Genomic DNA, 12,054 nt, shown 5'->3' with positions numbered 1-12,054 from the left:
CCCCAGAAGCCATACACTAGGATGACTTTTGGGAGTGGGCAACCTTGCAGGGCCCCCTGGATCCTCCCTGTGGACGGTTTGCTGCTAAAATTCGGTGGCAAACTGCTATGGTGCACTGAAAGGGTCAAATTTAGCTAAAAGTCAAAGTTAATTTGAGAACAAATTTACCTGGAGAACAATTTAGCTTTGACCTATAAAGACCATAGCTAAATTTCACCTTTTTGTACTCTGTAGGACTAAAACTGCCTTCTGTGCTCCATAGCACGAAAACCAGATGTTTTGGGCTACAGCTCCCAGAATTCCTGCCATTTGGCCATGCTGACTGATGGCGCCTGTTTCGGTGGGGCTGTTAATCCATTCCGAGATTCAGGCAGAACCAGCCAGAACTGTAAAGGAGCTATCCAAGGTACTGAACCTAGTTTGAGGATTGGGTTTGGCACCTGGGATAGCTCCTTTAGAGTTCTGGCTGGTTCTGCCTGAATCGTGGAATGGATTCACAGCCCCACCGAAACAGGAGCCACCAGTCTCTGCTGAGGCTGGTATATAGAATTGCAATCCATAATCTCTTTTCACTACACTGGCAAACCGCATGGGCAGCTTAGCATAGTGGTCACAGGATGGCTGAAGGGCTGTACCAGATGCTCTCAGAAGGGCCCTTATGAATCAGCTTTGCATCGTGGCATTTTTATTCTGCCAAAAGGATTCGTTACTAAGTTCTCTAGGTGGAGGAAAATGCAGAAGGCCTTTGACTCTTGTGTCTCAAGGCCATCGTCTCTCTGTTGGTCCTGGTGCTTCCACAGAATCTGCAAGTCCACCAGGTCTCACCACTGCAAACAAACCAGATGGCAGTTGTAACTCAGGTCCACCGTAGGGATCAGAGACAGGACCTCCAGCAGCACTTCTTCTGGCAATTTATTTATTTAGTTAAAATATTTCTTGGCCATCTTTCAAGGCAGAAGCCCTCCCAAGGCGGCTTACAACAATAAAATACATAAAAATGGTTAAAATATTAAAAGTGATTAAAACAAAACAACAATAAAAACAACAATAAAACCAACAATGATGTTAACAGCAGCAATCATATAAATAGAAGGCCAGTAAAATAGTATGTTCTCAAGGCCTTCTTAAAAGCCTGCAACGATGGAGCATGGCGGACCTCCAATGGCAACTTGTTTCATAGATGTGGGGCTACTACAGAGAAAGCCCTCTCACATGTGTTCACCCACCTGACTGCTCTCACAGGTGGGCAAATGCAAAGGGCCTCTCTTTCTGATCTTAAAGTGCGGGCAGGCTGATATGGGTGAAGGCGGTCCTCCAAGGCAAATCTTTGATGCTCCCTATCACCTTTCAAAAAGGTGTCAGCCGCCTGTGAAGAAGACCAGGAGAGAGAGAAACATGAGAAAGGGAAGCGGCTGCATGAAGTCGATTAGCAAGATGCCTCTAAGCGGGGGTGAAGGCATTAAACCCTTTCACTTTGTTGTACCCCAGTGACTGGGCTGCCCACAGCCATCTTGAGCCATACTAGGCTACCTTACAGGGCTGTTGCAAGGCCTGCTGGAACGCCGTTTGCAAAATGCTTTGAACGCTCAACTGCCATGCCAATTTTAAGCACGGTTGTTCTTACGTTCCCATTCATGCCATTTTGCATTGACTTCATAACCCTCAGAATGACACCACACCCCTCTTTTAGCGCTATGGGTCTAACTGACCCCTCCTGCATAGGACAATTTATCCGGGATATCCAGCAGACCCAAATGATCCACAAGCATGCCGTAGAAGGGAGATGAGAGCAGGGAAGCAGGGCCCTTCCAGCAACTCTCCTGAAAGACTTCATTTTTCCTCTTCCCACCCCATGCCCCTTTCCTTGCGTGCTGTGTCTTTTTAGATTGTCAGTCTGGGCAGGGACCACCTTGTTTAATTGATTATATATATGCAGCTCCGGGAGCCTTTCTGGCGCTCCTGCTGCAAAGAGGTGCCGGGGCTGAGTCCACTGATGCAGGTCAAGCCTCGCCAGCTCCCATTTTTCGGATCCTGCCTAAAACTAAAAGCTCCCAGACTGTCCTGAGGAATCAACCTCCCTCCCCACCTTAAAAAAATAAAATAAAAATCCCCTTCTGGGGTTTACCTAGGCTAGGCTGGGAAGGATGCAAGGGACCCGTGGAGCCTCCCAGAGGAGAAAATCTGTCTTATCCCCGCCTGGCAACCAGGAGGAGGATATCGAAAGTGGTTCGATGAGACCATGAGAACCAAGCCTTGTCCCACCCACACTCTTCTGGGGGCGGAGGAGGGAATCCTCGCCAAGGCTATTTGCATACGATGACGCAACTCTCGGATCGCCACGCCCCTTCCAAGCACAGCCTCGCTAAGAAAGAAAGAAAGAAAGAAAGAAGATGGAAAGAACCCCGTTTTGTTATTTCCATTGATTTCTCTGGGCCGCCTGCAGCAGCCTTTTCCGCCCAGGGATAAACCCCTCCTGCGCGTCCATCTTCCAATTCCAAGTCTATTCTCTCAAGCCGGATTCCTTCCCTTCTCGTTGACTCCGAAGCAAGTCTCGCGGAATTCGCCGCTTTTGCTCCCTTCACAGCAAGGATGGAGAACTCTTGATATTTTTTGAAAGCAGGGCTGGGCAACTGGGGACCTCTTGGAATATTTTGGCCTACAAGTCCCATTATCCCTCACTATGCTGGCTAGGGCTGATGGGAGTTGTAGTCCAAAAGCCCAGGAGGGCACCAGGATGGCGAAGGGCGCTTTTCAGCAATGGGTGGGCGACGTGAGACCCTCCGGAATATTTTGGACTACAACTCCCATCATCCCTCACCGTTGGCTGTGCTGGCAAGTCTGATGGGAGTTGTAGGCCACGAGTCCCCCCCCCCCCCATAGCTTTTCGCTAAAGCGCTCGACCTCGTAGCCGGAACGAGCCACGAGAGGGGTTGTTCGGAACGTTCGGAGACGCGTCATCGGATGCAAATGAGCCGGGATTCCCCTCCTCTTAGGAGGGAGGGGTCGTCAAATAACCGCGATGGGCGGAGCATCTCCCGGCCTCACCTTCCACGGGAGCGCTCTAGATTCCTTCCGCTGCTGGGTGCTGAGCGGGGCAGAGACGCTTCTTTTCGCCTTCTGCTTCCAGAGGACAGCGAAAGTCCTCAACTACTCAGCCGAGGTAAACCCCACCAGAGACGGGGAGGGGGGCTTAATTAGCATAGCTTAATTAGCAGCCAGGTTCATCCTTTCATAAGTCAGACTTCCTCAACCTGGTGTCCTCCAGATGCTCTGGACTGCAATTCCTATCAGCCCCAGCCAACATAGCCAATGGGTAGGAATGCTGGTAGTTGTAACGTGCCACCGTGGGAGGGCTCCTGCCCTGAAAGGCAGCCAGGAAATGTTTTAAATAAATAGTCCAAAACATCTGGAGCTCATCAGGTTGGGGAGCTGTCAGTGTGTGTGTGTGAGGGGGGGGGGGCTGTCAGTGAAACACTTACAAAGCTGATATTAGCTTCTATGTATTGTAAATAGCGTCTTCTAGGCTATATAATTCGAAAGGCTTTATAATTGAGCTTCTTGGGATTCTTCGCATCTCTTAGCCTGGTTTGGTTTCTTTGTAATCTACACTAGTTGATTGGATACATTCTTTTAGAACAACAATAATCCGGTTGTTGTGGCTGTTTCACACCCCAACTCTCTGTTTATATTTTCGTATTTGACCAGGAACTTTCCAAATGGTAAACAATTTGTCCTGTTCCTTGCGTTTTGCCAATGAGCGTGTGATAAAAGTTTGGCTATCGAAGTTTTTGTTTGATTAAACATGCACATTGTAGTTTTATATTGTGGATATCATTGAAGAAGGATTGATTCTGAAACATACCGGGCTTAAACAAACCTTTCTTCTGTGCACCTGGTGGGTTTTTTGTCCCTCTCTTCCTGCACCTATTTGGAGCCAGGTGTACCAGGAAATGTCCTACCCAGGCATAGGGAAGAATGGAGGAAACTTTGAACCAGTGCAGTTAATAAGCAACTCTAACAGTTTTCTGCTTTGGGCAGAAAAACAGAGTCTTTTCCTGGTACAAGAATGGGTGTGAGATGGGTAAATAGACCTCATTCAGTCATAAAAGCCATCTGGGAGCATCGAAGAGCAAATGAGGTCGGTCCTCTGAAATGCTGGCAAAATAGTTTAATTTTTTTTTAAAATTAAGACTCCTCAATTAAAATTGCTGAAGGTGAAACAATAGGGAGGGAAGTTATCTCTGAGCATTGTGGGGTTGGTGTTACATAGCAATATTTGCCCATTCGGGATTGGACACATTCATGGAGAAGAAGGCTATCGGTGGCTACTTGTCCTGATGGCTATATGCTGCCTCCAGTGTCTGAGGCACTCTGCCTACGTGCACCAGTTGCTGGGGAACATGGGCGGGAGGGTGCTGTTGCCCTCATGTCCTGCTTGTGGGTTTCCCACAGGGAGCTGGTTTGCCACTGTGTGAACAGAATGGTGGACTAGATGGACCCTTGCTCTGATCCAGCAGGGCTCTTCTTATGTCCTTATGTCAGTATTCTGCTTTGGACACTGATCAATAGAGTTGATTTCTCCTTTGGGACAGAGATGCCCAAGAGGAGGATAAGGAAAAATAAGTTGGAACACGCTGAGCATTATGTGTCAATAAACCATGGATAAGTTTCCATTTCACTCAGATCAACCTGTGTAAGCCTTACTGTCGGCTTCCAAGGCCCTGCTTTCTGGTCCTTCAGCAGAAGCCATTGGGTTACTGAGTACTGGCAACAGGGGCTTTTCTGCGGTGGCCCATCATTTGGAGCTCTCTTTGCAGGGAGATATGTGCGGTTCCTTCTCTACTGGTATTTAGGAGAACCTAAATACCAGTAGAGGTTTTACCCTTTTTATTCCACCCAGCTTTTGAGCAATCTTAGGAGTGTTTATTCTGCTGTCGCTGTTTTCTGCTGCTCCTATTTCTGTTTTTTTGATGTGTTCTGTATTATATCATGGTGCTCTGTTTTTAATAGGTTATGTTCAGTCTGCTGAAATCCTCCTTGGCATGAGGTAGCCCTGAAAGTTGGCCTATAAATAATGAAACAGAGAAACAGCTTGTCAGGTGGAAATTCAAACCCAGATCAAATGGGGCCTGGCTCTCTGCCCCATTATTAAGGTGGACCTGGGTGGGATTTCAGACCTCAGTTGCTGCCACACTGGCTTGACTACTACTATCTGCAGGCTTTCCCCTCTGCAGATCTCCATAAGGGAAAGGGTTGAACATTCAGGGAAAGACTTATCTTAGAATGCCTCAGGTCCTGGAAGCCTGACCACTCCCCCTTCTCATGGTCACAGCCCTGTCTCCTGAGGGCCTTTTTTCTTTTCATTTTTGATGGCTGCTTGTCAAGATAATGGAGATCTGTCACAATCAGCACCAGGCTTCTACAGTGGTTGATATCTCCCTTTTACAATCAGGTTGATCTGTCGCCCAGATGCGCCCTCCAGCGAAAGGATTCCACATCCAGGCTTTGATTCTGTCCTGCTAAAAAAGCTGAGGCTGGAATCCTATGCAACCTTACTTGGGAGGAAGTCTGATTGAATCCATTGGGATTTACCTCTGACTAAACATGTGTGGGATAGCTCTTGGTGCCCTGATGGCCTATGATGTGGTGATCAGATTTGAAGGGTGGGCGCTCAACATGACAGTTCCTATAGCCATGCCCCCAAGGAGAGTCCAAAAATTCAGGCAGTTGCATTGATCCATATCAACAAAATGTGTCTAGCAGTTTCCATCTGCCCCAGGGGCAGGGCTTTTATAAAGCGAACGGGTCTTAACTGCCCCTTCAAGGCCAAGCCACCCCAAAATACTTTGCATTACAACAGGGAATACTAGATTGTTACTGGGAGCATTCACCTCTCCTTCAGCTACACCCAGGATTGCAGCTAAGCTCAGAGGAAGCTGAGAAACCTCAGGGAGTGAGGGCAGATGATGTCAGAGTACCTACTAAAAAAAAAGTGCCGGTGCTTTGTCCCTGTGAGCCCCGACTTCACTACATCACTGCTGATGGTTCTTCTTCTGTTTGTCTCCATCTCCGTCTTCCGTTTGTCTTGGTCCATTTTCCCAGCCAGATAACCCTGCTCTGACAGAAGATGATCACTATTGGTGACCTGCCCGAGGAGATCATGGTGGATGTGCTGTCTCGGGTCCCTTCCTGGGATCTGGTTCGCAGCTGCCGTTTCGTCTGCTCGCGGTGGCGGGATGTGGCCGATTCCTTGAACGCGGAGTGGAAGCAGAAGTGGAAACAGGATGGTTACCACTACCTCATGCCGCTGGACTGCTCAGTCCAGGACTGGAGGACGTTCTACTTCCTCTGTGGCACAAAGAGAAACTTAATCAAGAACCCTTGCGGAGAAGGTGGGTGTCCCTCTTTGGGAGAAAGGCTGACTTCCAGCTGTTCCACAAGATTTTTTGTTGTTTTTATTAAAGTGTCAGATACTTTGGAGCGAAATTAAGCATAAAAAGAAACGTCATGTGGTATAGTCTAGCCAGGGCTGTTTTACTTCAAAATGTAGCTTCTGTTTCAGTCATGGGAAGCTGCTGTATAGGAGGTTAGGCTATTGGTCTGTCTTGCCCAGGTGTGGGGGACCTCTTTCAGCCCAAGGGGTGAATTCAATTTCATAGGAGCTGTCGGGGAGCTGCATTCCACTGATGGGCGGGGCAAGAGGCAAAGGGGTGGGGCAAGAGGCAAAGGGGGCAGGGCAAGAGGCAAAGGGGCGGAGCCAGCCCCCCAGTACCTGCCTATTGTAACCTAAAGCTCTTACAGCCAGTTCCTAAGCCTGAAGTCCGTCATCTTTTCGGCACCGGGTTAAGACTGCCCTCTGCTCCCAGGCACTTGATGGCATTTAATGGGGCCTTTGTGTCAATTGTTTTATCAGGTCTGGTATCTTAGCATAACCGTTTTAGCTGTTTAAATTGTTTTAACTTTTGTACGTCAAAAATTTTATATTATACATCAAAGATTTTATATTATGTTTTGATTATCTGTACTGTGGTGTGTATTTTTGTGAACTGCCCAAAGATCTTGGGTGGCTGTTGGGGCACTGGAATGAGCTCCTTAGTGAGGTTCGCCTGGCGCCTACATTGTATTCCTTTCGGCGCCAGGTGAAGACCTTTTTATTTTCCCAGGCATTTTAGCTTTCTAAATTTTTATCTTTGCTGTTTTAAATCTGTATTTTAAACTCCTGCACTGCTGCTAGATTTTATTGTGGTTGCATTGTTATATTGTGGTTTTAATGTTCTATATATTTTAAATTGTTTTATTGTGTGTTTGGTTTTAATTTTTGTGAACCACCTAGAGAGCTTCGGCTATTGGGCGGTATAGAAATGAAATAAATAAATAAATAAATAATACAGAAGTGGAAATAACAACAACAATTATTATTTCCAGCCTTTTAGAATGGGCAAAAAACTGCACAAAAAGTGATTGGGGGAAAGGGGGTGCAGCCAGGGGAAAGGTGGAGCCAGGGGAAAGGTCTCCAGGGTAGGGATGGACGAAAGTCCCTTACCTGGTCCCGCAGCTTGCTTCGCGGTGGGGGGGAGGCGCTTTGTTCCTCCCCCTGAAATTCTTGGCGGGGGGAGGCGCCCCATCCCTCCCCGCCGAAATTTTGGCTGGGGGCGAGGCGCCCTGTCCCTCTGGCCGCGAATCCTCCTTGCCGGCTGGGACGCAAATGGCGGCGGCCATAGCCGCCGCCGTTTGTGTCCCTGCAGTCAGCCGTGATAGGCTACGTAAATCCTTACGTAGCCTATCATGGCTGACTTTGGGGGGGAAAAAAAAAGCGCGTATGCAAATGGTGGCGCCCATGGGCGCCGCCATTTGCATTCCTTATTTGGGCATGTGTAGTCTACATAAACATTTACGTAGACTATGGCGAAAATAAGGGCAACGCTATTACGTTTGCTTGAGTTTTTTCTTTTTTTAACTGGGAAATGGTGGCGGTGGCAGCCGGTCGGAAGACCGGCTGCCACACCGCCGCTGCACCACCACTGGGAGCTGCCAGTGCCAGGGACAGTCGGGAAAGGTAAGTCCCATCCCGGGGGGGGGGGAGCGGACCATTTCTCCACTAATTTCGGGGAAGCGTTGGCATTCGGCCTCCCGGAGATTCGTGGAGAAATTCTCCGCCATCCCTACTCCAGGGTCAAGAAGACTGATGATGGAGGCAGGCAGAGCTGGCATCCTAGTCCCTGTTTTCTCCTCCTCACTTGTAGTAGAACCTACACTTTCTTGAATGACCGAACGGGGTTTTACTCTTCTCTGAACATGCAGAATATAGCAATGAGATTGTAAATTGTCTGAAACCTTTAACATTCTAATCTGTACATGTTTACTTGGAAACAAGCCTCATTGAGTCCAATTGGGATTTACTCCTAGTTACTTATGTATGTAAGGTTGTGGCCTCGATCTGTTCCAGTTGTGCTGTGACCACTGCACCAAGTTACCTTCTGCTTTTCTTTTAAGTGGGGGCAGGGGAAAGGCTTTGCTACAAGCCTGATGCAAAAGCTTGCATCGCTGCAGGATTGGAGGTGTTTGCTCCTTCCCTTGGCAGGGACTAAAATGGAAGCCTCTCCCTTCCCTGTCCATCTTCTTGGCTTTTCCACAGAGGACTTAGACTTCTGGGAAGTCAGGCCAGAGTATGGCTGGAGCACGGATCGCCTGGATGGATTCCCCCTGGAGCATATTACATCCTGCTTTCGTTCATTTATGGGGTAAGCAGCATGTTTTTGCTTGAGCTGAGCTGAATTGCTTGAGCTAAGATGAATTTGGAGAGAGGGATGCATTCCTGTCATTCTCGTGGGAATTGTTGCCCAGAGCGGGTGTTTTCCATGTGGACAGTGGGGGGAAAAGACAAAACAAAAGAAGTTGCAAAGTCTGAGATCAACCAGTCCATCCCAATCGACCTTCTGCCCAACCCTTATTCTGGAACACAAAAAGAAGAAGCTCCATTGGTGATGAAGGTACTTTGGATGACCTTGATTTGTGCCTCAGGCCCAGCCCTAAAAGTCAGCTCATCACCTTAAAGGATCACGGCTACTGGGACGAGTTGATGGATCACATCAAGCCAGATATTGTGGTGAAGGAGTGGTAAGTGCTGGAGCCAACTTACGCAGTGGTGTGGGTTTGGTTGCTCTCCTAGCAGCAGCTCAATGAATCCGTGGGCAGCATCCAACCGTGTCATTCTGTTAACGCAAATGACGTTGCGCTAGTGGAAGCTAGGTTCTGACCTGCGCACAAGAGAAGGATCCGACTGAAGTTGTTTGTGCAAGTGTGGTTGTGCAAGCAGCTGGGCATTCTGCTTGTGCGGCCGGTTGCACAAGTGTAACAGGCAAGCAGTTGTGCAACAGAAAGATTCAGCGGAGCTCCGCTACCGCTATTTGAGTTTGCGGAATGACAGCGTTGGATACTGCCCCGTATCACCACCAATGTCCTGAAGCGATGGGGTGGGAGCGGTCCCATCACTGCAGTGCTTCACAACCCCTTTGGGTGGGGCATTGCTCCCAGTGGGGGTCTCCAAAGAGATGTCTGCACCCTCCAACTTCCCCTGACCAACCTTCCCCTGAATTGCTCGGACCAGTGGCAGGATTTGCCTCCTCTTCTAAGTTCTCAGGTTCCAGGCTTGTCCTGGCTGATACGTGGCGGAGTTGCACATGACCCCCTGCTATAAATTGCCAGCGGTGCCCTCCCCCTTTAGCAGGAAGGTGACAGATGCTCTGTTTTCAGCTGTAAGGGGGCAGCCAGGGGGAAAGTGCTTGATCTGGGTTGCAGGGGCTTGGTGGAAGCCCACACAATTGTTCAGGGAGCTGGGTCAGCAGCAGCTCCCAGGGAACAGGCAGCCCTGAGTCCACTTAGTGCCGGCTCTTCAACTGTTCTTGGAAGCCCTGAGTGTCTCTGCCGCCACAGGCTCACAATCGCAAAATCGGTGCAAACACTGGAATGGCTTCTGACACATTCCTTCTACAAACCTTCTGATGGGCAGCACAGAAGGACGCCTGACAGCAGTCATTCCCTTGTTGGATGCTCGAGCTGCCAGTCCCAGGGCCACATCCTCTTTCCCCATGCCTGGCATTTAAGGAAAGCTTGAGGGAGGTTAGGAAACTGTAAACATCCTTCCAACCAACCGAAGCGGATCCAAAGCTTTGGGAGAAGCCCACTTCACTTCAGGGCTGCTCCAAATACCTCCAAAGCAACCCGCTTTGGTTCAGTATCTGAGCTTTGTCCAAGACAGATGAACCCCCCGGCTGGTAACGTGATCTTCTCTGCGTGGTTCAGCCAACTCCCGAGCAACGGGGATGCTTTGTATGCCCAGCTCACGAGTGCCGCCATTTTCTTCCCCCGCTGTCCAAACTAGGACTGACAGTTTCGCCGCTGATTTTTACACACTGTCCGTGAAGCTGCTGTCTGCAGATTTTCAAGTCCTCTGTCAATGTGAAGCCAAAGACTTGGACATCGTTGAGGACGAGGAGGAAAAGTGGAGCGAGGTAACAGATGCCCAGGCAGAAGGGGTAGAATTGGCTTGGGGTGAATGGTTCCGGTGAGGTGCAGTCCCCGTCCCCACATCTAAATCTGCCATCCCTGTGGACCCAACCACTCTCCCCCCCCTTCCCTTTCATTTCCAGATTTCGTACACTTTTCACAACTACCTTCCTGGAGTCCGCCATGTCCTTGTCATGCATGGAATTGGTGGGGTGGACCTTGGCTTCATAACCAACACCAGTGTCACTGTGGGCCCGAACTTTCCACAGAAGGAGATCTAGGCTGAGATCTTGCGGAGGAGTCCAGAAACGGATCTGTGTGCTGTACTGGTTAGCGTGTTGGACTGGAGACCCAGGTTCTAGTCCCCACTTGGCCGTGATGATATCAGGAAGGTGCACACCTTGAATCTTAGAATAGCAGGGGTGGAAGGGTCCCACAAGGCCATCCAGTCTGCCCCCTGCTCAGTGCAGGAATCCGAGTCAGAGCATCCCTGACAGGTGGCTGTCCAGCCTTATCTTGAATGCCTCCAGGGTGGGAGAGCCCACCACCTCCCTAGGGAATGGGTTCCATTGTCGTATCACTCTTAACAGTCAGGAAGCTTTTCCTGAGGTGCAGCCGGAATCTGGCTTCCTGTCACTTGAGCCCATGATTCCATGTCCTGCACTCTGGGATGATCGAGAAGAGATCCTGGCCTTCCTCTCTGCGACAACCTTTCAAGGACTTGAAGAGCCCTATCGTATCTCTCCATAATCTTTGGAGCAAAGTCTCACTGAGTAGTGTGATGGTGAGTATGATTGGATAGGGACCAAATTCTACCTATTTTATATCTGTGATTTGAAGTGCAAATTCTATATATGCTGTTGTTGTAATCAATAAAGCAATGTAAGATTAGAAGCACTCTTGTGTGCAGCTTCGTTAGCCCAAATCTTTTGAGATTCCCAGGTCTGATGGGGGCTGATTGATAGCAGACAGATTTAGTCACACTTATCTTACTTGGGAGGTGGCTAAGAAGTGTATGCAAGTGTCCTGTCTTTCACTGTACAGTAGTTTCTCCAGCAGCCTGCAGCCTCCTTGGCTTCCCACACTTCAAGCAAAGTCCCCGGGAAGTCATGAAGAAGTAATTCATCCCATAGGGTTTTCTTCATCTCAGGAGTGCAGGCGGCCTGGGAGGCTGCAGAGCAATGGAGAGATGTGTAATAGAAAGAAAAATCCACAGCACCCTTGGCTATCTCATGGTAATTAGTTAAGTCCCCCAACACCATTAAAATAAATTATAGAACACCCTGATAATGAGCCAGAACAATAGAAGCCTCTCTCACAGGGGAAGAAACATCCCTGGAAGTTGAAGGACAGATCTTCGCTCTGCCTTAGCTTCAGCTCTTCCCTGCTGGACACAACACTGCCCGCCTCACACCTGCATTACGGTGGATGCGAAATGGGGGCCAGGTTGCCAACACAGTTGATGCAGTTGCCACTTATTTATTTATTTATTTATTTATTTATGTATTTATTGCATTTATATCCCGCCTTTTTTCCCTCTCGCAAGAA

The 12,054-nt window shown here is 48.9% G+C and overlaps 1 protein-coding gene across 1 annotated transcript; it reads left to right on the top strand.

Moving 5' to 3' along the window:
- The first annotated feature begins 2,986 nt into the window (after positions 1-2,986).
- Positions 2,987-11,402, top strand: LOC146335302 (F-box only protein 6-like). The gene is made up of 6 exons (XM_084821923.1): positions 2,987-3,160; positions 6,103-6,392; positions 8,636-8,741; positions 9,022-9,117; positions 10,382-10,511; positions 10,650-11,402. Exons 2-6 carry the CDS (start codon positions 6,128-6,130, stop codon positions 10,785-10,787), a joined length of 735 nt encoding a protein of 244 aa, XP_084678049.1. The 5' UTR covers positions 2,987-3,160; positions 6,103-6,127; the 3' UTR covers positions 10,788-11,402.
- Positions 11,403-12,054: the final 652 nt, after the last annotated feature.

This window comes from Heloderma suspectum, chromosome 15 (assembly GCF_057233095.1).
Source record: "Heloderma suspectum isolate Gila_16-S chromosome 15, 16-S_ref, whole genome shotgun sequence".
Taxonomy (NCBI): Eukaryota; Metazoa; Chordata; class Lepidosauria; order Squamata; family Helodermatidae; genus Heloderma; species Heloderma suspectum.
This window is presented reverse-complemented; position numbering and strand designations above follow the sequence as displayed.